Below are 25,890 nucleotides of genomic sequence, written 5' to 3' on the forward strand. Positions count from 1 at the left end.
CAGGCATTGTGTGCCCATGTTAAGGTGTTTGCTTGGAGCTTAACACTCAGAACTTGTAAGCAAAAAGTAGGCGTCATTGGCATGAGGATACAACAGCCTTTCCTCCCAGAAGCAAATTTTGGGGTGAATAGAAAATCGTTTTCTGCTACAATGGGGAAGGTTTTTTTCCAACTTCTGCTTTTCTCTGTGGGGCTGTGTCACACCTTTGCTCAGTGGGAGATGTCCCACAGGTTCTGAGACGGCTGTTGTCAAAGCGGAGCAAGGAATTAATCATCTCCCAAGGCCCAATCTGTGGGATCAACTCCATACCTTCTGCACCTCCAAAGTCATTAATAACAGAAAATCACTTCAGGCTTAAATAAGGTGCCAATCTGCACTTCCCGTACAAGTGCATGGCCTGGCCATGGTGCTCACCTAAGAGCTTGTGTCACTGAAGTGGTAAATTGGGACTGGGAACAGCTGAGCTGTCAGCAACACAGACAGACCACCCCACTAGCAGACAGAAGTTCCCTCAATCCATACACAGGTATGGAATCCAAGCAGTGATGCATCCTCCCCATCATTATGCTCCCCCATATCCCTTGGTCAAATGCTCTGAGAGTCTCAGGACCCTGGAGATTGGTCTATGCAATATAACCTCCAACTGTTTACAGATTATTTTTTCTCCATCTTTATCTCCTTGCATGGACTTTCCAGGTCTTTATTCGAGGCTGCAACTGCCTCTGATTGCTGCAAGCTAGCCAGTCTCCTTTCTGTGCAGCTGCTGAATTTCAAACTGCGCTTGTTTCATTAATACATCTCTATCAAGACAACAAACATGGACTGCTGCAGGTCCACCACAACTACACCACCACACACAACTGATTTATTGAGTGGTAGCCATGAATAACCACCCAAAGTGGTGGTGAACTAAAAGCCTTCTCTGACTCCCTTTTTATATCTGATGATGCTGTCCCTGTGACATGCAGTCCCTCTGGGACCCCACCCAGGTATTTCTGTAACAGTTAATTCAAATTTGAATGCTCTAATATTTATTTTATATGAACTAGTTTCGTGACAATTTATAATCAGCACCTATACCATAAACACAAAACAGTTTATACACAAAGACACTGCCTCAGGTAGGTTGTATCACAAGGTCATGTATCTAGTTATTATTGACTGTAAACTTGAAACATTTATTTATAGCTTGTTTTAAAACATACAGCCTCTCCCCATGTAGGCTGTGTGTTCTATCATTACCCTGTGCATTTGCTTCAAAGTAACATGTTCCCCCTTGGGCCTTTAAACAAATCTCACATATTAATTCCAGCCCCCACTGTAAAATACAAACTCGTAAATCAGTGGGATGCAAATTTGCTAGGCTCTTTTCTAGTTTTTGTACCAGAGATTCCTAATGCACAATTGGATATACACCTTGGCCTCATTCCACTGTCAACACAGAGGTGAAGGCCGGGAGCAGGATTGCCAGTGACAGTCACTTACCCCATGTGCCAGTTCAGCGCTGCTCCAGCGTGGCTGTGACACCCAGCTGGGAGGAATCCACCACACGGAGCACCCAGACTCTGCACCCGTGTTTAGGTCTGAACACAACCCAGAGCAAACACATTCAGGTGGCTGATTCCTGGTTCCTGCCATTTGCTACCCAGCACTGGCTTGGGCAGCCCAGCAAGCTACAGAAAAGAGCTCTGGTGTTCCAGAGCCCAGCTCCACCTCCTGCCCATGATGCACCCAGGAACACGTCTGGGGCCCCTCACAGCCCTCAGGCACTGGCCCCAGGCCTTCCCCAGAATGCTGTGAGGTCTCAGGATTACCAATACAAACATGTTCTTCCTGTAAAAGCAAATACTTACAAATCCTGAGTGACTATCATAGTGACAGCTGGAGAAGATAAACTCAGTTGGCTCTATACTGGGTTAGACGCTGGGCATAGTCTTTGCGGGGCCACTAATGAGGCACACACGTTAATAGGAGCAACTTACCTATCTTCTACCCTTTCTCCTGTTGCAGTGTGAGGCTGAAGGCAACTCAGCTGCTTCTTTGTGTCTTGTTACCATGTGCCCATGGGCACAGCAGTATTTAAAACAGGAGCAATCTCCTCCCAGCTCCCCTGCAACAGCTGAATCTTGGTAAGTCACTCTCTTTGAGAAAAGCAATCCAGCAGAAGGCTCATGATAAAGTACTCAGAAATGGTTCTGCAAGATGAGACTGGTGTGGGATACTGAATCTGTGTGGTAGGAGATACCCTGGTTGAAGAAGGTGTAGAGGGAGTCCCCTGGTGCTGGAAGTGGGGAGAAGTGGCTGTTGTCCACAGCAAACTCCCCATTGTTGTGTTGTGAGTACCTGGGCCAGGGTCAAGAAAGCTGCTCGCTCCCTGGCTGCTCTCTGCTTTCCTGCTTGCAGAGGAGGGCAACACATCCACCCTACCCAGGTTGTGACGTCCTGTTGCTACAGGCTGCTCTAGCTGTCCACAGTGGCTGTTGCAGCCCTTTCCCTGCAGCCCATGGCAGTGTTGTGGAGCTACTGGCACTGCTCATCCCACATGTTTCAGCCCTGCAGCTGCTGCTCCGTAGAGGAAGCAGTGCTTTCTGCTCTCCTCTCCTGGCAGCTTGCGCTGGTGTAAGGCTGGCTGGTTGGATCTTGTGTCTGTGGTGGTGTGTTCTCCATTTGGTGGCTTAACAATCAGTGCTGCAAAGCAGGTATGAGAGAGAAGAGGTACAAAGAACAACAGTGTCCGCAGGAGACAACAAAAGACGGAATTTCCGAAACCCAGTCTTTTTCCTCAAAGCAGCTCACAATGCAAGCCCTGGGCAAATGTGACTTCTCACTATCCACACACATCTATAATTCACGCTCATTTAACACAAGATGCTCTTTAAATACCCAGATCATGTTTATGAAAAAAGACATTTCAATGAAAGTGCAGTTGCTAATAGTGATGACATTAAATCATGCGTATTTGTAAAACCATCTCATCCCATTACTTTGTTAAATCTAACAAGCCTTATATGCAAATTCAAATTAAACTTACAAAGTGTAAGCACCATGGTTTTGTACAATTATCTGCTCTGTATAATCTCCTAAAGGGGAACATGACACATAACATTTGAAAAGGGAAGTTTTATAGAAAGCAGGACCAGTACTCTTCCTACCTGTATGAGTGTCCCAAGACAGAGCATGCAGATGATCTCTGTTCTCATTTGTTCTAGCAAAAAATGCATAAGAGGCCAGCATAATGCAGGAAGCACATTTTGAAATAATGATTTTGTATTGCTGAAATTCCACTTTTTTAAAAGTCACCTTGAAGTAATTGACTCTATTTATGCTGAAAAGTAATAAGACAAACAAAAGAACTGTTGCACTGTTTGTAATTACAGTCCCTTCTGTATTGGCAAAGAGAAATCCATAAGGACTTACAGTCTGTGTTGCAGTACTGTGTCATCACAATAAAAGCCTCATCTGGTATCCTCCCCTACCCCCTCAAATCTGTTGAAAATCTTAGTTACTGACAGATACTATGATAGAGAGTACAGGAGTTTTCAGTGTGCAAATACCATTGCTGTGGTTCAGCCATAAAGAATATACCCAAGATAATAGTCTTTTATAAGGGCATTTATGCTATGTACAATTTGCAAGTTAGTTTGCTATTAACAGAATATTCCCTCTCTACTACTTTGTCAGCTCTCATTGTAAAACTCCAGAACTAAATGGGAAAGGCCCATTAGAGTGACAACTGAATTTTACTCTCCAGTAACTAATCTGTTTTTCCTAAGCTTAGTTCTTTAATATTGCTCATAGGTGTTGCTTTAAAATTGTGCAGTGTCTGTTCAACTTGGTCAATACGAACTTTATGTATTTCTTGACAACAGAATGAATTTGACTACTTTTAGAAACCTGGGTGTTATATATCCCACTGTGCTCCACACCAAAAAAATATCACTGGCAGGCCATGCAATTTACTTACTCCTTCCAAAAATGTTTATATGTATAACATATGTCCAAAGCAACAAGCAAATGGCGCATTTGGTTTAAGGGAAAATGCTGAGAAGTACAACAAAAGCATCAAGCCCAAAGGGTGCTCATCCATAAAGACCTGTTGATTTCTATGTCAATTAAGTTATTGATGAAGAAACACTGTTAAAATAAAATTGCTGGCTGGTGTAATGGCAGATGTGGATTAACCTTTCCACGACACAGTCTCCAAGGGCCAGGCAAAACTCAGGAAGAGGAACTGAAGTTTTTGCCTAGAGCTACCAAAGCTGGCAGATAGTCTGTGCTCTGGGATGAAGGAGTTTTAGGATGCCTTCTCAACTCCATTGCTCTGGGACCTGGGAAAGCATTTCTCTGCTGCCATTTCCCTCTGCATCATATTCAGTTTTAAGATTAATGTTTTGAAGCAGACAACCTTGTTAGTCATCTTGGACAATAGGATGTTTCTCCCAGCAAGCCATTACTGGAGCTAAAAATAACACTGCCCTGTGACCAGCAGTCAGAGATTTTGGTATCTGGCATTCAGAGTTCAGACATCACTTAAAATGAATACATCTCATGCTTTAATTGCAAGTGTTACTTGGCTGGAAATAGTTTAACTCTGCCTATATTTTAAGAGGTGTTATGTAGGGAGCCTTTATACACTGCCTTAATTTGGGCCTTGAGGTGCTAATGAACTACACCCTAATTAGAACAAAAAGGCACAGAGGAATGTTCCCTGACTGTGTAAGCCTGAAGCAGCTTGATAAAAGCCAAGTATAACTAAGTTTTCAACTGCAAAAAGAAAGTTACCAGCACTCTTTTTAAATACACCAGAGATACGTGTTACCTCTAAAGTTTTCTGACTGTAGTAACACACACTTACTGGCTTTAATTCTGATCACAGCCCCTGTGCTATGTGCTTTTTAACTCAGTGATTAATGAGCCATACCTTAACTCTGATAACTGCTTCCATGGAAATAAAACCAGTGTAAGCAGTTCAGTGTTTTATTTAACTTTATTTTTTCAATAACAATACTGCCAAATAATCTTCCTGTGTATTTCAAATGAAGTGGGTTATTCAACCTGCACTAAGGCCATTGTGCTTATGCAAAAAAGAATTACCAGTGATCAGACAACTTGGGTGTGATGAAACAAACATGAGAAATGGGGCCTGAAAAAATTATTTACATCATTTGTAAGAATAAAATATACAATTTTTAATAAAGAGCATATATCCTTTTGTGTTGAATTAGGATTTTACTACGAATTGCCGCTTTCCATTTCAGATTCACACCTAAAAATGCTCAAAGTATAAACATCTATAAAACTATAAATCTCAAAACGTGGGAACTCGTAAATATTTTTCCCCACTTATTACTGTAGTTAGAAAAAGACAATAACCAACATTTTTTTAGTCCATTAAGTTAGAAGTCATTTGGCAAAGCACTTAGGCATATAAGCTAAACCAGAAGACATCAGGAACCAGACTTTGCAACGTTTCAAACACTTTTCATACCAGGGTAAGTTAAAGAATGAGTATTATTTTCATCATAACTGCATTTTCTACAAGTTACCTCAGGAAAGCAAATGTTCACAATTGTGCCCAAAGTACCAAACAAACAACAAAAGTGCTTACTTCTTTGATCAGCAAGCTACCACAATGGCTCCTTTACTGTGCCCCTTCAGGCTGCTCTTTTAACAGACTCAAAGTGGTATCTACAAGGAGTTCTCTAATTCTCAACACAACTGATAAACACTTGCTTATCAAAATAGTGCAAACAGGAACAAAGAAAAGTGCCATCAACATAAGTAAACTGCAGGAAAAGAAGGCAGTTGAACATTGTGACCTTGCTCTGCTGCTTCAGAGAAATCAGTAGTACTCTTCTCAGCACATCCGGCCACTGTATTCCTATTTACAACCTCCTGCCACCACCACATGCAGAACGGATTTGGTCTTTGGCATATCCTCCTTCATAAAAGTAAATGCACCTGCTCTTTGTACTGTGCGTTTAAAAAAATCAAAAGACTTTTTCAAAACATTAATTAATCAAATCATTGAGTAATTAATATATACAACTCCATCTTCCCTTTCTCCCTTTATAGCTTTCTTTGGAGTGCATAGGAAAGGCTACAGTGACACATCACATACAAAAATCAAGTTTAAGTTTTATGCAAAATACTCAAGTATTTTTAGCATTTATGTACACAAGTTTGTTTACCATATATTCTCAGTCTTTCCTTAGACATATTCTCTATATCTTGTTTCTTGGACAGATGACATATTTCACCTATAAAGTTAGAGATAGGTAACTATAAAATGAGGCATTTAATCCTAGTATAAATAAGTATTGGGAAAAGTATATTTTAAGTGTATTCATTAAAGTGATGTTGCATGAAGTACTGCTGGCATTAATTTGTTCCATCAAAAATTCCAGTAAAGAGATACAATACTATAAATTAAAAAATACAACAGATCTCTGAACACCTTGCATCTTAAAAGGCTGAGGCCAAATGTAAAGAATTACCTTAAAATTTAATAAAAATTGCACTTGTATATAAACAAACTCATTTTAGCCCCAATTAATAACCTTGTTACTTTTCCAGAAAGAATAACACATCGAGTAGCTCATTTCTTATGGCTTCACACAGTGAAGTTCATGCATAAGTTGATCAGAAGAAAGTTTTTCAAAAGCTGTCTTTTGTGAACATATCATCAGTTTCATCATCATTCATCCCTCTTTGATAGCGTACGGAAGAGAAGGCACTCCAGTGAAGATGCTTCTTTTTGTAGAGGTACCATACCAGTCCAGCAATTAAAACCAAAATAATTAGTAGGGCAAATGCTATAGCCACACCGGTATGATTAGAACCTGAAACAGAACAAAAACCAAACAGTTATTATTTAAGAGTTTTGGCAAGAATATTTTGTCATAGGATTGATGCTTAGGTAGCCACACGCTAATACTGCACAGCTAGCTCAGGTCAAGGCAAAATGCTTCATATTAGTAGTCTTTGCTTCATCACATAGTAAGTTAGATGCTCATTCACAGGAATGCATTAGCTTATTTTTGATCATTCTGTTGTTAATTTACTAATATTTAGGTTGGAAGGAACCTCTGGAGTTCAAAAGAACCTACTTGTAAATGCTGCACTCATTTAGAGGTTCGTATACTTCATAAATCTTGTGAGATCTGGTCTCTTGGAATGGAAGGTAATTATACTCCCTTCAGACTGAAAAGATCTTGTTGAGGTCTTCCTTAGTGGCACAAAGTTTTATCTATTCCTGCATTTCCACTTCAGTGAAAATGTATACAAAATCAGAAAAGATTCCACTGCTTCTCAGGTAACTGCTTGCTTAAGGCTCAGGTAACTGCTTGCTTTCCTGTACAAAGCCAAGTATGAGGGAGTAAAGGCCTAAGTCTCTTTCTGGAGCTATGGGATGACATTTCCAGAAGCCTCCCCAAGACTGAAAACATATTCTGTAGTACCTGCTCACTCAGCATCTCTTACAAGCAGAACTCTTTCTGACTCCACCTACACAAACTCACCCATGACAGATACCATGTGGTAAGAAGCAATAGCAACTACTCTACACTCTCTTTTAAGTGGACATTTCAGTTCTCTTCCTTACCCAATGAGCAGACAGTGAGAGCCAGGAGAAGTAAATTCCTAGACCATTTGTCTCTGAATGCAATTTTATGGCTAAACAACAACAGAAGACTCTTGCTTAGGCAGAGGTACTTGATGGGTTCTTTTGTGAATTGCACTTCCATTATTTCAATACAGACTTTATCCAATAAACTAGAAATTCCTGAAAACAGTCTCTACAAAATTAAGTCTCTGCTAAAATCAATGTTTTCGTACCTAAAGGAGCTTTACAAACCACTCTGCTTCGGCTATGCGCACAGTCAACTTTGGACCACTTGCCAGTTGTGGACAGGATAACACTACACTTCTCATTGGCTGCTGCAGTTTTATTCTCCCAGTTGACATAATTAACTGATGAGCCATCCAGCCAGTTCAGGGACTGACCTGTTAAAAAAAACAAACCAGTCTAGATCACCAAAACGTCCTGTAATGTTACACAATGTCATTCACAATTTATTGATTTCTTCACATTGCTAAAAGGAAAAGGGCTGACTATCCATCCCATATATTAAAAGCAGTAGATACAAACACACAACTTTTAGCCACCCCTCTTCTCTAGACCTTTAGCAATTGATGCACTTGCATCGAACATTGGGCAGCAATAACAGCAGTAGGAAAAATTAATTTCAGAGACTCCTGATTACCCTAAGTGTGCAACAGGAAGAGACTTAACTACAATGAAGTCCAAAGTGCTTTAAAATGTTAAATGAGGGATTCCAACCTCAAGTAGAAGTTACTGTAGGCCACCAACACTACAGAACTGTTTTTATTTGAGGATTTATGCATTTATATTTACAATATGAAACATTCATGCTCATACATTGTTGCTACTTCTTACCCTTAAAGCTCTGATCCAGGCCAAGCCATACGTTCTTGGTGATGAGATCATGTTCCTTTATGTGTGTGCTAACAAACGCATTTTCTTCAGCATCCACTATAGTCAGAAGGGTTGCTGAAGGATCTATGGGGCAGAGGAAACGAGTCAGAATTGCAACCTACAAGGTCTTTCATGGTGCTGGTACACTTGAATTTTCTGTGGGAACAATTACTATGGGAAAGGATTTGCTGCTCCAATAAGCTTTTGTAAAATTAGCTTAGAATAACCTTCAGAAAAAAGACAAGATCCTCACATCCCCTAAAATACGGCATGTTTTACGAGATGGCTTCAGATCACTGGTTATTCTAGCAGGTTATACAAAATAAAATGGGAGTAAATTTATTGCAACTGCAGACTACATACATGGAAGATACTAAGAGATATGCCTGTTGAGAATTACTAGTATTGCCCACGTAATAGGTTTTCAAAAATATAGAACAAAAGCTCAGCATTTTGCTGAATCAAGTTAATTTCTAAATCATTCCTCTCACTGTGCCTCAGGGTTTTATGCACAGCAATTAAGGAGTAAGAGGGAGGAAAGCGTATGCTAGAGGCATGCTTAAGAGCGTACCCATCCTCTGCAAAACCAGATGCTTTCTCTTTCAACTACCAGACCAAGTTGGACTCAATAGAAAACTGCATCTAGGACTGGGTTATTTAGATCCTAAATAGTGAGTCCAATCGCAAGATAATTCCATTAAAAAAAGTTGCAACAGTCACTAACTTCTATGTTAGGGTGATTAAAACTTCTGTGCATGAAACTGCTTAACATTGTTTCTGCAGCACAATTCCCCATGTAGCTCAGCAAAGAAGAGAGAAAATCCTTTAATTTGACATAAAATTAGGTTTTTTATGTGCTTTAATATCTGTAACATACAAGCTTTGAACCATTTGATAGGTTAGCAAGCTCCCTATTAGCAAGCAGCTACAGCAGATATAAGAAGGAAGCCCTGCCAACAGCACTAACTTTGCATGCAGATAAAGTGTTTTCCTCCAAACTGTAAGCATTAAATTCCTCAATCTTCTACAACTGACTACCTGCATTTTATCTGCCAGTGCCAGTGTGCTAAACAATTTGTAGTGTTGCATTATTTTATTAAGAATTTTCATCAGATGTTCCAAGATAAAGCTTGGTATTGCCTTTCCTAAACTAAAGGAGCATAAAAATGGCAAAGTTGAAGTATAACCAGAGTAAGTTTTTAGGTTGTTGGGTTTTATTTCTTCTCAAATAGGGGATTTATAATAAGTTATGTGATGAAGAGTCCAAACCTACTCAGCTTCTGGCAGATTCTCTTAGCTTCTTCCACGTTATACACAGAAAAATTGTAGAATGCCATGTCAAAGGCATAACAGTGATCCCTGTACTGTTCCCACTGCAGGGAGCCACTGCTCTGAGGGCATCCAGAGGCTCTGCTCGCTTGCTTTGGCTCCAATTTTCTCTCTGCAAAGACAAAGAAATTGATGATATTTCTGCTGTAGCAGTTTGTGCACAGTCTCTGGACTAACAGGACAGTAAGTATTAACAAGGCCTACTACCACTACCAACAACCACTATCCAATTATCTTACATTCCTTCTTACTGTGTCATGGATGAATTTATTTGAAAATGGGCATAAGACAAATCCCAAAGGCTTGGGAACCATTTTTTATTGCTTTTTTGTGGATTTTGACATCTGTTGTATATATACTTTGATTTAGAAAAGATACATACATGTGATATTCATATCACAGGTGATCAAGAAGTAACTGGATTTGATTTAGATTTTCACCACTGGAATGATGAGAATTTATCTCTCTGAAGTATTAAAAAGTGTTTTATCATTCCTGATAGAAAACTCTTCTTAAAAAGGGAATCATGTGCAGTATTTCAACTTTCATTTCTATTTATAAATGCAACATGTAAAGACAACTTCACAAAACCTTAAAAGTAACACTTACTGTTTGGAGGACTATAGCAAATGGCACCTTCAGCAACATTTGTACACTTTGTACGGTTCCAAAATCCTTTAGTATCCAACAGAACACAGTTCTCAGTAGTATTTGAATTTTCTAATTCCCAGGGATAGTAGTCAAAGTCACTTCCGTCTGACCATTCAAAATTAGCTTTACTTCCCTGATTAAAGAAAAAAACCCACAACTTTTAAACCACATGACTGTGCTTTAAATCTCATCCATCATGAATTAAGTCATGCAGCAATATTTGTCCCTTGTAGAGTGATAAATTAAAGAGCAGGTGGTCTCATCTAAATTCACAGTAAATAAACGTACAACATAGTTTGCATTTTCTTAACATAGAAATTTCTATTATTTGTGGGAACTGATAAAGTACAGCATGTTCACAACGTGAACCTGCAACGTGCCTGTTTTATCCTGTGGGGAGCATTTTACTTAGTTCCACCCTGCTGTTTCATTTAAGCAATCTGCCTTGCCTGCTATGAACATTAGTGGATACGTTGCAAACTGCTAAACTGTTGAGATGGCCTCAGTGAGTAAAACTGGGCAGCTCAGGGATGGTTTGCAGTGCTAGCTCCTATTTCAGATACATTCCTGGAAACCCCTGACAATGAGAAGTCGGTTGTGAAGGACCCATTCTGTCACAGCACAGGCAGAGGTAGCACATGTATGCATAGAAATGACACACCTCTGCAGAGGGGTATTCCTGCCAACTGTGACTTGGTCTGGCAATTAGTGAGGGGAGCAGGGTCAGGGGCCACAGGCTTTTGGCTCCACAGTAAAGCAGACAGAGAAGGAAGAAGAACTGCAGCTGCCTCTTGCTGTTGTGTTTCCTGGGAGAATGGACACTTAACTTACTGAGAGCCAGTTCCTGAACTGCTCTGGAGAGCCAGTCCTGACCTCAACTAAGCAGGTTCCACACAGCCATGTCTGTCTCTATTTGCTAATGAAATCTCATTCTACAGAGGGCCATGAAGTCTGAAGCCTCTAGGGGTAGCACTGCAAATCATGCTTCCTTGTGCTGCGAGGAACAATGAGGGAACACTGTTATTTTAAACTGTTAGGTATTAGGAAGAAATACCTTAGTGTGCCTACATTCACCAAAATTTAATACTAACACATTACACAGGGTTGAAAATATACTACAGAGAAAAGAGATTCTAAGGAACTGGAAGAAAAATCAGAAAATACTTCATATCTTGTCCAAAATATTATTTACAGATCTGTTACTAACATCCCCAACAGTGTATACTTACATCATGAATTGACAACCCAAGCCACAGAGGATAACCATCCTGTTTGACAACATCTTCTAGAAATAACTGTTCTGATTCACTGTGTACACTTGCTAAATCACTGTTATTTTGTTTGCATGATCTCAGTGCCTCATACCACGTTAATTTTTTCTGAAGGATCCTGTATGTTCTGTTTCCATGTGGAATAGTCTCAGGCAATGGAGGCTTGTGCTGTTGGTGTCCTATTGCAAAGAATAAGATGATAAATTGTGTGCATTTCTTTCACGTTACTAGGAAAACACAGAAAGCTTTGAAATTGATCAGTGTAACCCAAGCACTGAAGTGCTCACTACAAGCCACTTATATCAAGTAAGTTTACTTTTGCTACTTTTAACACTGAGTTCAGCAGTTGCTGGAGGAGCACAGCAAACATTTCTCCTGATCAGAGTATTACAGCAGTGATGCAGACTGACCAGATGACCCCAGATGCTCATGACAGCTGTGCCATGTGTTTCACTAGGAGCAAAACTAAAGCCTTTTTCAGCAGGAACCATGAATTTAAATCATGACTCTCATCCAACACTCCAATACTACTCACCCCTTTCGATTTTACAGGCGAGAATACTGTACATGTTGTAGTGATTAGCATGCCAACTTTGAGAATAATTATAAATATCCCAAAACCCATCAAGATTTACACCAGCAAAAAAACTGTTCTTCTTTATGACAGGTCTTCCCAGCCTCCAGTTATTGTAAGTCAGATGAGTTTCATCATACCACTTGAGAACATTATCTGTGGAAAACATTGCATATTTATTAAAACACTGACATTATGTCTACAAATACCATTTAAGTTTGAATATATTAATGATAATAACAGATACTCGCTTTGGAAAAAATGCTGTGATACCATAAGTTACTCTAAATCAATTCCATATCCAATGCTAAATATGTTAAAAGTGGCCAGGATGAGTAATGCTAAGTCCTGCTTTCCAGGGAAATCAAATTTTGACTAAACAGAACATATTGGATCTAATTATCACTCAAACAGAGAGCATGTCAGGTTATTTTCTTCTAGAAGACAAGTACAAATATAAATCATTGTTACAAGTCTGCATTCACTTTGACTTTAGTTATAAACTGAAACATGGAAGAAACATGCACTTAATCCTGCAAATTTTGTCTCCAATCCAGTTAATAAGGAAAACCCCAAACCCTTAAATCTTACCACTGTCATCATAAATCACACCCAGCCAGACCCACAGAGCCAGACCGCTGAATGAATGAAGCTGCTCAGTAACAAAGTTATTCTCCTCTTCATCTCGAACGCTCAGAACAAATGCTTCGGGGTCTGTTGAAAATTTTTTTACATTACTTTCTTACAAATTCACCTTTCAGTTACAAAAGAAATAAATTTTTTTCTATTACTGTTAACAATTATTACAGATAGGTCAACAGTGTGTTAGGGCCAGATCTTTATAACATAATAACTAATTGAACACTGCAAAAACGATTTTCAAATGTATTATCAATGGTACTATCTCTGGTTTTTTGGATAAGTGTAAGATTTCAGCTCCAGAGATATTTGTGGGTCCTACTGTCACTTCAAGTTGTATGTAATAAAAATTCCCTGCACAGAACACAAAAATATCAGCAAACTTTCACTTGAACATATTTGCTTGAACTGCCCTAGTAAACAAACAGTATTAAGGGAAAGATTGAACTAAAAGCCATTCACAAAAAAATAAAAACAGTTTTTGCAAAAATGAATGTCTGGAGGTTTAAGAGAGGAAAGCTGTTCCTAAGGTTTTAATTTATTCAGGATGAACAGAAAATGTCCATGTGCTTTTCAGTCTATTTATTTTGTTCACCTAAGTGTTCCACACAGCAAAGCTGGGGGCAGCAGGAAACCATGAAGTAAATGTTGCCAAGGGGATAACAATTACCCAAACTATTTAAAACTGGCATATTATAACAAAAACCCCAACCAAACACAAAAACCTTCCAATTTTTCAGAGATGTCAGAGTTCAGCAGTGCAAAGCCACCTCTTTCTTCAACTCTCCTATCCATGCTCTGGCATTTTTTATCAGAGTAGTGCAAGGGCAAACAGGATCAGGCAGTGCAACACTACTGCATTACTGCTACAGCCTGTCTCAACATTCACTCTGCTGTCTGTCATTGTAAGACAGTGACTCAGATCTAACACTCATCTGCCTCAAGCTGATCCAAGTCCATAAATACCTGCAGTATGACAAAGTACTTACTCATATTCCTGCATAAATGATGAGCTTCTTGAGACTTCAGTTCTCTCCATCTATTTTTTGTTATCACAAAAGTGTAACAATTGTTTCTAAATGATATCCAGGGTGTATTTTTAATCTTATGTGGGCACTTCACTTGTGTAACTTGTTCTTTTTCAGTCTTCTCTAAAAAAAGACAAGACAACATCAGTATATGAATTACTAATAACACCACCTGACCTGGCACCCCACAAACCACTTTCAGGTACCACTTAAAAACATGTAAGACAAATAAGTGCCATCCTTTAAATGTGTAATGCATTTTTGCTTTCAGTTTCCTCATGATGGTGATTTTTTTTTTAAGTAACAAAACCAGCAGTAAGCTCTACTAAAGAATACAGATACTTGTAAGTTTTCACAGTTATTTTAATAGGTTAAAAAATAAAATCCCTACAAAAAAGCACTAAGTGTAGGCCAACAATTAAAAGCTTGTATTGCCTCTTGTGCAAGGCAGATCACTGTAACAAATAGGCTACTTCACAGCTAGCAACATGTCAGTTCTATGGCTTTATCTAACACTTGAGGAGTGAGAGGCACTCTTCCTGCAGTTTACCTGGATTGTAAGCACAAAACAGTTAATGGCGTCATAATGCCACACTTTACTGTGACTCAGGATGTACAATGGCTTGTGTTCCCTCACAGACAAAAACCAAAACCATAACAAATCATAATGGTCTCATAGGGAAGAAGTCTGTTATGATCTCTCAGAAAAATCTTTTTCTGAAGGATACACAACTAGCACAGCACTTTCCTGAAAATAAAAAAACCCACATCCTACTATATCCCTGTCTTGTTTAAGGGTTAGAAGGGTTTTGTGAACTTCAGATGATGTAAATTTCCAGTTCAGTGTCTACCTTCTATCCTTCTTCTCCGTATAATCACGTACCTCCTCCCTGCGTAAGACTTGCATGTCTGAATAGATTTTAGGAGGTCCCAATATTAAGATGTAAATAGTACAGAGGTAGCTTAATCTTCTCCTACATGCAAGTGGGAGAGATTAGTATGCAACAATCTTAGAGAAGCAGTGCAAAGATAGAATCAGCTGGCAATAAGGGTACTGTCTGACCCAATGAATCCATGCTGAATTGATTTCTAAGGAACAACTGGATTAAGAGCAACATGTGCATACCCCCGTTTTTGAAGCCAGTTTCTATTTTTTCATGGCATAGAAATCAGACTGTCTGAGGAAATATAAGTTTTAAAAAGTTGTAATTTTGAAGGTACAACCTGGAATCATCAAATATGTTTCATAATTAAAAAAAGGCCAGCTTTTATAAAAACTATGGTAGCATACATACTTTCTGATGCGTAGCAAATAGCACCTCGATTTTCAGAGGAACAGTCAGAAGTTCTCCAGAAGCCATCAGTATCCAAAACCACACATTCTTCACTTGTTTCTTCATCATCCTCAGACCAGCGACTAAAACTCACATGTTTCCCATCCAGCCAGCCATAATGTTTTCCACCCTAGCATTATTTAAGCAAAAGGCATGAGCTTACACAGTAAAACAATGCAAAGAGCAGAAAAAGACAGAATAATATATTTACACTGGCTAGACATTTTCAGTGTTTCTGGTGAGAACTGTAAGTGTTCCGCTGCCCTCACGATCTGATCTCCTGCTCACAGTATACCAAGCTTTGTTATTTTAAGTTTTGCAGTTGCAAAAATACAAATTAGCTGAATGGCAAATTATCCAAAGGTGATGTTTCACTACTGTGCTTATGGAGGAAGGCCTAGCAAAGGGATGTCCAAATTGCACCATTTGCATCTGCAAAGCCAATGGTGGATGTAATCTCTTGGTCTTGGAAAACTGGTAATAACTGAGAAGAAAGTCCAGTCTCAGTTACTCCATACTGAGTTGAAAGGAATCTATTAAATACTTAATTGATTTAATACATCAGATGTATTCCTGCCCTGGAGGATGCAGGAAGGAAAAACCCACATACAAGCAGCATGCTATCCTTTAAAAATCTTATATTTGAAAGTCTTTGGGAAGTCCCCCTGCTGTTGTGTAATTTGTCTTGTATCTTTCTTTTGTGTCTGACTTCAGCACTGGAGTAACAAGTTCTGTAGATCAGTTGCATTATAATTTCCTTTCATGTGACATTTTAATTGTGCCCAAATAATGAAGTGTTGCAATAGTGAAGAGCCAGTGCATGCCTGAGCTGTATGACCCAAAATGAATCATTTGATCGTCATTTACAGATTAAAAAAATCAAAAGAGAAGGGAAAATAGATTGTCTGGTTTCCCCATCTTCACTAAGATTAAATGGTTGTTTCCATTAAAAATTTAAAAACGTTCTCCATGAAATATATACTCCAATTTCTGTAATTTCTGTTTTCCCCTACTTTGCTGAAGTATTCAGTAGCCCAGTACTGACACTGGAAGAACATAACACCACAGTGCTAAGTGAGTACCACCCAACTTCGTAGGTAAGGCACTTCTAAAAAAATTCTAACTTTTTTCTTGCAATTATCTCCAGAGTCCTGTGCTTGACAAAAAAAGATAAACCCTGCCAGAAAGCCCAAGCCATTCCATTAACAGTTGAGACAGCTCTCCATCCACAATAAAGATTTTTGACAGGTCCTCCAGATAATATAGATAAAAAGCAGCACCTCCTGCATTATTTCAACATTTTTTGACCAAAAAAAAAAAAACCACAGGGAGAAAGAAAAACCCACTGACCTGTATCAGAGATGCCTCCCTCAAACTCAAAACATGGGCAGAAATAACATGAAGTAACAACAGAATCTAAGTTAAACTTCAGAAATGTATCTTCACAAGTATTCAATGATTCATTTTGAATTTTATTTGCCACTTCTAGTTTCTCCCTTCCAAAACAGGTTTTTGGGTCATCTTTCTAGGGTGGTACTGTAAACAGTGGTGATGATATTAAATGGCAACACTAATTACTCATATGTTAACAAAAGAGACACCCTATAATATATCCTTTCATGGTCTTTTAACATCATCAATTCATCCAGTGGAGTTCAAGAACTACGTAACTTGGAGAACTGATGGTTTAAAACATTTATCTTGTGACACTCCAGATGGTTATCCCTAAATGAAAACAGTTAGCCCAGAAACTAATTTGTCATTGCATTTCTTTAACTCAGGTTTTGCTTCACACAACTGTAAAAATTACCTTAAGCCAGAGTGTGAGGAAAAAACAAAACTTACATCTCTGCTGAAGAGTCCAATCCAGAGTGGGTAGTTATGAAGAGCAGCCTGAACAGCAAGAAAAGCCTGCTGGAACTGATCTGTGATGCTAACCAGCTGCATCTTGTTATTTATGCATGCAGCCATTGCATCATTCCAGGACAAATTCTTCAGAATTACCATGTATTGAACATTTTGATAGCTCAATGTTTCATTAATGACTTGTTCTGTCTGGTTATCAGCAGTTTCTATACATAAGAAAGAAATCCAGTAATTAGGTAGTTAAATACTGTAACACATTTTAAACTCCCAATGTCTCTGTAACAATCAAAAAGCCTGTTGGATTACACTTGGGAAAAAAACAAATCTTAGATAGTAGATTGTGCTGATAATTATAGTTGGAAGCAAACATCTTTGATACCTTAGATAGAAAAACATATTAAAAAATAATTATTATTTTCAACTTAGGTTCACACCTTTTTATATGTTATTTTTAACTAACTGCTAAATAAATTATTGAATTAAAAACACATTCTATAACTTTAATTATATACAAACGGGAGAGAGCAAGTGCTCTCTGCTGTAATATAGCAACAGCTAAACTTGACTCATTTATCTCTGTGGAGCCTATGGATTTATGCTTATGCAAATCTAATGGGCCACAAAACTTGTCTATGCAGATCTTGGTACAGCACAGTCCCAGAACTCCTTACTGCCATCCACGAATATAGCAAGAACTGATTTTGCCTCCACTTAACTAATTACAGAAAATCCACCTTGCATAGGGAGGGATATAATTCACTATTTGTGCTCTAAGCATGGAATGTTATCACAGTTACCAGCACCACACCCGAAGGCACACAGCTCAGTGATGCATGGCTACACAGCTAATAGAAGGTGCAAATACTCCTGTGGGTGGTAAGTTAAAGTGTACAAATGGTAACCCCAAAATATACAACCAAAAATAAATTCGTTCTGCAAAAGGCAGAACCCTCCTGCTATTTAAAATATTTGAAGTAGAAAAAGGCTTGCAAGGGGTGGGGGCAGGCATCACTCTATAAATAACAGTATATAAATGGCTGATTGATAGGCTGACAGGGCCATTTTCCAAAACACAAGATGACAAAAACACAATATTCATTTGGTATTTACAGCTTTCAATAGATCAGAAAACTGAAAAGGCTGAAACAGATTGTTTCAAGTGATTTCTGTCTGCTGCCAAATGCTTTCACTTAGTAAACAGCTACAGAAGAGAACCATGGAGCCCAGGGTGCCATCACACATCAAGAGGTACTAAATCGCAAACAAGGCAGTAAGTAAAGTGTTCCTTTCTGAAAAAATAATTGCTGATGATTACCATCTCAAGAAATTCTGCAAATCACAATCATGCCAAGATTTCCAATGAACATGAATCATCTTTTTCCCTATAAGGCCCTAGACAACTTGGACTCTCTCACAACTGTCCCTACAACCTGCTGAGGTCCCTCCCAACACAAACTATCCTTAGATACCTAACAGTTTAAGACTAGACCACAGCAAGACACATTCTCTGTCAGTCCGAAAACCTCTCATTACACCTTCTACAGCTGTGGCAAAGAAACGTTGAGTATTTAGTCACTCCAGACTACTAAGATATTGATATAAACAGATACATTGTCAACCTTAGATTCATAAAAATCGCCTTTTCACATTTTTATGACATCTCTTTCATCCAGACTTCTAATCTTAATGCTTGGAATTTCTGAAGTATTTGGCACTGAAGTAAAGAAGACTTTGTACGTTAAATGGAGGTGGGGGGGGTGGGAAGTGGAAATCTCTGCCTACTTGAGAATGAAGAAGGTGGGCATAGTCTTGGGCGTTTTGTACACCTAAGTTTCTTTGTGTTTGATTTTTTTTTAGAAGATAGCATGTTCATGACTTAAAAGGATTATTTATATAAAGGAACCTACTCAGAAGTGGGTATGCTGAACATTAGCCCATAGCAGTAATTAAATACACATAATAACTATATGTGTTTGATCTTATTCCAGTAATTGGTATTGGCCAACCCACATGGGTACATCTGAATATTATTTTTAGTTCAGATTAAAAAATCCCACTCACACCAACTCTCAAGTTTGCTCTGGGGAGAGACCAATTTCAACATTAAGAGTCTATGATACCTTATATTCTCACAGAACTAAAGGATAGAGGATATATTTAAGGAGGATATAAATATTGGGAGATTCCTTCCTAGGGCTTCTCACTTCCACAGTTCTGAAAAGGAAAAAGGAGTCACTTGTTCTATCCCTTGATGTACATGACCTCTATACCCACAGAACATTAAAGACCCGTCTACTGAAGTATAATTCCACTGAAACCACACAAAGTCTCTCAGGAAAATAGATTCTCCCTGAACTGGCCTATGAAAAACAATAGGGAAAATTCTGAATGGCTGACAAAATAGGCCCCAGATCCTCCTCTACACTCTGCTTGTCTAAAATTTACCTGCTCAGTCTCTACAAGAATCTTGGTCTTCAAGTGAAATAATTTACATGCATTAAAGTCTCCTGGCACATGCACCTTAAGTTTAAACTCTGGCTGCAATTTGTTTTGATTCTTCAGACTTACCTACAGACCGCTGGCATATACCCAAGAAATGCCTGTCAGCACAAGCAGTGAAATTCCATGTTCCAACATACTGTGATTTGGGATCATTGAGGATTACACCGCACTGATTGTTAAATTCTTCATCAAAAAGCTGAGAAACAGAAATATCCTTATCAGACTCAAATAAGGCATAAACATACTCGTGTAGAGGTGAAGTAATAGGAGTCTAGAAGAACCCCAGCTGTCTGAACTTGTTTAAGAAGTTTCAAAGGAGTGGTGCAATACAGATTACCTGTTTTACAAACACTACCAGGTGCCTGGACTCAGAAAGTTTTCCTAAGCTAAATACATTTCAGAAGCTGTAAGTAAAGGTAAACAGAACTCCAGTACTATCAGCCACCCTGTTGGCCAATTAAAATGACTAACTGGGGAATTCGGTCTGTGACATGGGGGTTTTTTTGACACACTATTCCAAACTTCATTACTCAATAGGCAAGAGAAATCAAAAGTCAGAACTTACATCCAGTGGAATTTTCCTTAATCTTCCTGTCAGGAGTGGGTGAAAGTTACTATACAACAGTCTACTCTCATCTATCCATTTGTTTTCCCTTGTACTGAACAGGAACTGTAAACCAATCCAAATATCTTTTGGCAGGCCAGGAAGCAAGGATGTTATATAATCTGTTGGACAGAACAGTAAATGTACATATTGTGGTTAGAAAAACAACACTAAACATCTGAAAGAATACTTCACTTAAGTAAGACAATGCAATCCCCGTTTCTATTAATTTAATTTTTCCAGCCCTTCATGATTGCCAAATGCTTATAATCCCTTCCTTCCATGATAACACCTTTCATATTGATTTCGTCTGAAAGAAGCAGGCTATTGGTACTTGTCCTTCAAATTCTGAGCTGAGGAGAAGACAGTGGATTTAACCTGTTCCTTTGCCCATAATTTGGAGTCTTTTACTTACACACAAATTTAAGAAGCTGCTTTTCCACAAGCCTGCAAGATCTTCTACTGTCTCGCTGCCCTTTCTGAATTGATGGACGGAGTCTTATCTCCCATCTTTCTCTCTTACAAACCATAAATCAGAACATTTTTTGGATTCTGGCAGAGTTTGTCCACCCCACCATCAGAGAAAGCAGGACATGTCAAAGGAAATGAGATTTAGTTGAAAAAAAATTCAGCCAGGCAAACCTTAAATCAGACCCCTCTTAGGGAGCATTCTGGCAAGAAACAAAGGGCATTGGTAACCCCCCAGGCACCAAAAGCATTCACTAAACTTGACTAGTTTAAGAAGACAAATTGAAGCTATCTAATTAGCTACTGCTGACATGTTTTAACTATTGGTCACATGCCAGACTAGTCACAGCCTATCTTCTGAGAGACAAAGCCACTGTAGATTTGCATGTCAGAGCTAGCCCCTAATGCCACCAGGAGGAGTAGAGGCAGCCTACAGAAAGAAGCGCACTTTAAGAGGACTGTGTCTTCTTTCCATATAGGTGGTCTCCACTGCACAGAGAAAAGAAAAACAAGCAAGACATAAGAGCAAACACTTCCAGACAACCCCAATCACACAAGGGATTCTGCTTCTTAACATTTCAGAATGGCTGTGCCTTCCCAACCTTAAATGCATACAAAAACATGCAGGCCTGAGACATGTACATTCCTGTATATAACCCTATTCCTCCCCAAGAACAGCAGTAAAAAAAAATTACCATTAAGCTGCTGCCTGCAGGTACACTAGAGACTTCTCTAATCTACCTACCCTATTTTGTTTGGCAAGAGGTTTTTTGCTTGTAAAGAAAATATGCACTGTGGGCACTGCAGAATTCAACTGAGCTACTTCAGATACACCCTCTGAGAACTCTTAACTATCCACAAGAACACAGCTGCAAATTCAGCCATATCATTCAGTGGTTTATTGCTGAACATTACTTGCGGCCAATGGGAACCCATTTCTTCCTCACTGCATTTCTCTCATTGACTTCAGTTGTTAAGAGAGGTGAAACAGTTCTGTTTTCCAGTCCTCCTGGCTTTACATCCTCTCATCAGTGTCCTGAAGAGCTCACAGTTTGGACACACTGCCACATTAAGCTGCTCGGCACACACAGACACAGAGGGTCCTGTGCCCCATCTGGCATTGTGTTTGCCACCTCAATCCCACACACACAGCTGAGCTTCTCTTGGAAGCAGCTCCTAAGGTGGTTTTTCACAGTGCAAAGTCTACAGTCTCAGTTATGTTTTAGCTTGCAAAGCCAAACAATTCTTCATTTGGTGATGACCCTTTTATGCTCAACTCTTAATGCAACTTTTGTTTCTATAACAGTTTTGCAACTTTTTTCTTTTTATAACAGGTTAAGATCATACAGAAAAGCTGCTCTTCAAACTGGTTCAAATGTCTCCTGGCTGCATTTCCATGTTATGTTTCCAGTGATGCAAGCAACACATAACACATTTTTAACCAGTCCTGTATTTTTAGAATGCTCCCAGCATGCCTGTGGATAACCAAGTGATTTATGCTCAAGTTCTTAAGCAGAACTATTCTGAATCTGGAAGAGAAGCTGCATACTAAAGTGCCCCCAGTTCACCACCGTACCTTGGTCAGCTTGATCTGAGATAGATGGAAGAGAGGCTCCAAAAGTTACACACTTTTCATTAGCTGCACTAAATGTTAAATGTTCAGGTTTCATCTTTAGAAAACACTGCAAAATAAACATAATGAAAATTATTTTCATCATACCATTCTGCCTAAGACATAAATCGATATATAAACCAACCCTAAAAACTCACTTCTCATTTTCTGTGATAACACATAAATATTTTTGCAGAAAGCAAGGGACCTGATACTAGCTGCAAGCATTTATTAGGTTCAACAGAGTAGCTAAATATAAAATGATCCCACTGACTAACTCCTCATTCCTATTCAGTAATTTTTATTTGCTACATCAGAATCATTTTAGGAATGAGAACTCACACGCAAACTCTACAGTCAGAGAGTGCTGGCCAGGAATTTGTAATGAGTTACCTTTGGGGAAAAACTATATGGCAACTCCAAGGTCTACTCTGCAATGATGTGAAGTAAATTTGCAAACCTTGGCACAATGTAATGTGCAGAGCTGATACACTTGTACAGAATAATGGTGCACCAAACAACAGGAATGAGCCTCACTAACACTTTAGATGACTGCCTTGAAATGTAGTACTGAAATACACTATACTATGGCTTCTGACCTGGCTGGTTAATTCTTAAAAGCTGCTCACTAAGTCTTAAGTGAGTTAAATCCTTAAGGTAACTTAGGAAACAGTGTCTGCCAACTTGCTGCCTGCCTGTGATTACTCCAGAAGAGAAACAACATGCTTCAGCCACAGAAACCTCATCCTCTCACTTTCTAATCCTTTTCTTCATTTGAAGTTGAAGCCCAAGATTAGGCAATACAACCAATGTTCTTGGACCTAAACATGTGGTGATGGGAAAGCAAAAAAACCTGAAAATGAATGCTCTGAATTTAAGAAACCATCAATCCTGAATAAGGGACAAAAGGGGAAGAGATTATTTTAATCACTGCACTTAGTTTTCAAAAGCCTCTTTCTAGTCTATTCCTCAACAGAGGGGCTACCTCCTCCTTTCTTTTAGAAAGGCATTCCACCTTACTGGACCACGAAGAACAGGCAAGGATGATGAATCTGTATTATCGTTGTACCTTATTCCGGAACTGATGCCAGCCTTTAGGGCAACCTCCTCTGACTGGGCGGTAACTGGGATCATGTTTCTCTAGTAAGGAGGCATTATTTTTTTCACAGATGAAGGGCAGTTTCACATTACAGTTAACTGGGTAGTCTGCAGAAATAGAAGTTTTAAAAACACTTATGGCAATGCCTATCACACTCCATTTGCTATCCATACTTTATGACATGACAAAGACCAGTCTGAAGGGAAATAATTTTTGGTGCCACCACAGTGAACTACTGTGCAATTTAAAGCATTAAAAATAGCAGTAGAGCAAAAGACAAGCATAAATCATTTTATCAGACAGTAAAGATCCAGAGTCTCATTCTTACTTCCAGTATTAATACCTCATACAGGCAGACACAACTTGAAAACAGAAAAATAATGAAAAAAGATTTTGTATATGAGGACTAACCTCACATTCTGGCAAAGAGGGTGTGCCTAAATGTCAAAAAAAGCCCAAAAGAATCCTTTAACATCTACATGGAGAGCATCTGCTCTGCACTGCTTTACATGACTCCTTTAGTCATGAATGGACTGACTTCCTAGTCAAGAGCAATTTTTGGCTAATAGAGATGAAAACAATTCAGCAGCAAACAACTGAATAATGGGGAAAACATGCTTTACATGGAAATGGTAGAAGGCAGGAGGAGCTTCTTGTTCTCTGGAGATTATACATTTTCCTCGACATAAAACAGCATTGCAAAAGGAAATAATAAGCTTCCAGTACCACCAGGTGGCTTTTTCATTCCTTTATGTATTTCTCACAATATGACTCTAATAGTTAATGGAATTTGTGTCTCCAGATGTATATACATGGTTGCAAGTATAGAGTCAACCTCTCTAACTAACAACTCTCAGACAAACTCCAGAGCTCAGAATATGTAGCATAAACACAGAAAGGTAGCCACCAAAACCAGATTTCACCTAATTAATTTCTGTTGCAAAAGGAATGTCAATCTATCAATCATAAAAATTTGTCGTTTGAGTTCAGGTTTACCTCTGGTCATTAAGAAATATTACCATGGCTTCTACCATGAAGAAGTAATAAATGATTCAACAGTCAATCAGATTATCATGAAGAAGCCATCCACTCCTAATTCAGTATCAATTTGCATTCAATAGAAGAGTTTGGGTAGAACAGTAATTACTTCTTTTTTCTTTTCAAATAAACACAACAAAGACAGAGGGGGTGAAAAAACAAAACCAGCCTTACCTCTATACCAGTTCTTTCTGGAAATATACCAGCAATCTCTCAGCAATCTATCATGGAAGCGTGGAAATAACTGTAAACTGGATATAAATATTTTAGAGTTAATCTCCAATCCAATGTGACCTTCACAGAGAAGGTCTGATAGCAACAGTACCAGTGCAAACAAAAATCTGGGCTATTAACTGTTTCTAGATGCCCTACAAAAACTAGGCTAGGAATAAATATGTGGTAGGTTCAGTACTTATGTATCATGCCCAAATTAACTGTGTTGAGATGTGCAGAATGAGGTTATTTATCACCATGCTGCAATCACAACACACTGTCAGGACAAGGAGCAGGAAATAGCCCTGGTTTTCTTTTCACAATAGTACATTGCTATAGTATTTTGGAAAGTGAAGGACTTCCCTTGCAGGAAGCCAGTGAATCTTCTCTGCAGCCAAGAAAGGAATGATGCAAGATTTGCTGAGAGTCATCCCAACTCTACAAAGCTATACGAAAAGCCCTCCAAGAATTTGGCATTACCTAACTAAAAGAGTGATGTCTTAAACCAATTCCTGGTTCCCTGTTTTTGGGTATTCTTCAATCCTCAGAGTCAACAGACTGGGCATTTTTTTTTGCCAGTTCTCCAAGTGTTAACAGAACATAGAAGTGGGCTTAAAACCCTGATATAAGCATTTCAAAGATCAAGGGAATACGTTAGCTACTAGGACCACACATTTCAAGGATTCACACAACAAAACTAAGACGCCTAAGTCCAACAGCCCAAAATCTAGAGGCTATGATAAGACACACAAGGATTATTCATCCAGTTATAATAAAATTACTATTAATTAACTACTCTAGTTAACAATTCCTAAAAAGCACATCAAAAAAAGCTTACAATAAAGCATCTCATAATTATTCTACGTACGGTGAATGATAGCTGTAGCCATAATCAATAAACTTCAGCCACCACTTCTGTTCACTGTTTGATAACTGTGGAAATAAAGAACAAAACCCAGTATTTTACAACCCACAGAGAAAGAGCTCCTGACTCTACCAAAGATAGAACAATGTGACAAAATTAGTCACTGAGGTACTGAAAGTTGAGATGTTTTTCTCAGATGCTTTACAAGAATGTTTTTTCATGCTATGAACACCACAAACCCCTTTCAATAAAACCTATCAGACCACCATGCATTTCTAATTAAATCCTCTCACCAGGTGA

The 25,890-nt window shown here is 38.7% G+C and overlaps 1 protein-coding gene across 1 annotated transcript in view; it reads right to left on the minus strand.

Moving 5' to 3' along the window:
* Positions 1-4,968: 4,968 nt before the first annotated feature.
* LY75 (lymphocyte antigen 75) overlaps positions 4,969-25,890 on the minus strand; it is a 44,378-nt gene continuing 23,456 nt past the window's right edge. Inside the window, exons 19-35 of the mRNA XM_039555281.1 lie at positions 25,594-25,658; positions 24,687-24,763; positions 23,445-23,581; positions 22,340-22,445; positions 20,257-20,417; positions 19,758-19,887; positions 17,169-17,395; positions 15,285-15,453; positions 13,951-14,112; positions 12,914-13,036; positions 12,284-12,478; positions 11,707-11,927; positions 10,436-10,610; positions 9,771-9,938; positions 8,459-8,581; positions 7,837-8,004; positions 4,969-6,842 (exon numbers count right to left, since the gene is read on the minus strand). Coding sequence (XP_039411215.1) covers positions 6,658-6,842; positions 7,837-8,004; positions 8,459-8,581; positions 9,771-9,938; positions 10,436-10,610; positions 11,707-11,927; positions 12,284-12,478; positions 12,914-13,036; positions 13,951-14,112; positions 15,285-15,453; positions 17,169-17,395; positions 19,758-19,887; positions 20,257-20,417; positions 22,340-22,445; positions 23,445-23,581; positions 24,687-24,763; positions 25,594-25,658 — 2,592 coding nt within the window. The 3' untranslated portion in view covers positions 4,969-6,657. The remainder of the gene's footprint in view (positions 6,843-7,836; positions 8,005-8,458; positions 8,582-9,770; positions 9,939-10,435; positions 10,611-11,706; positions 11,928-12,283; positions 12,479-12,913; positions 13,037-13,950; positions 14,113-15,284; positions 15,454-17,168; positions 17,396-19,757; positions 19,888-20,256; positions 20,418-22,339; positions 22,446-23,444; positions 23,582-24,686; positions 24,764-25,593; positions 25,659-25,890) is intronic.

This window comes from Corvus cornix, chromosome 7 (genome assembly GCF_000738735.6).
Source record: "Corvus cornix cornix isolate S_Up_H32 chromosome 7, ASM73873v5, whole genome shotgun sequence".
Taxonomy (NCBI): Eukaryota; Metazoa; Chordata; class Aves; order Passeriformes; family Corvidae; genus Corvus; species Corvus cornix.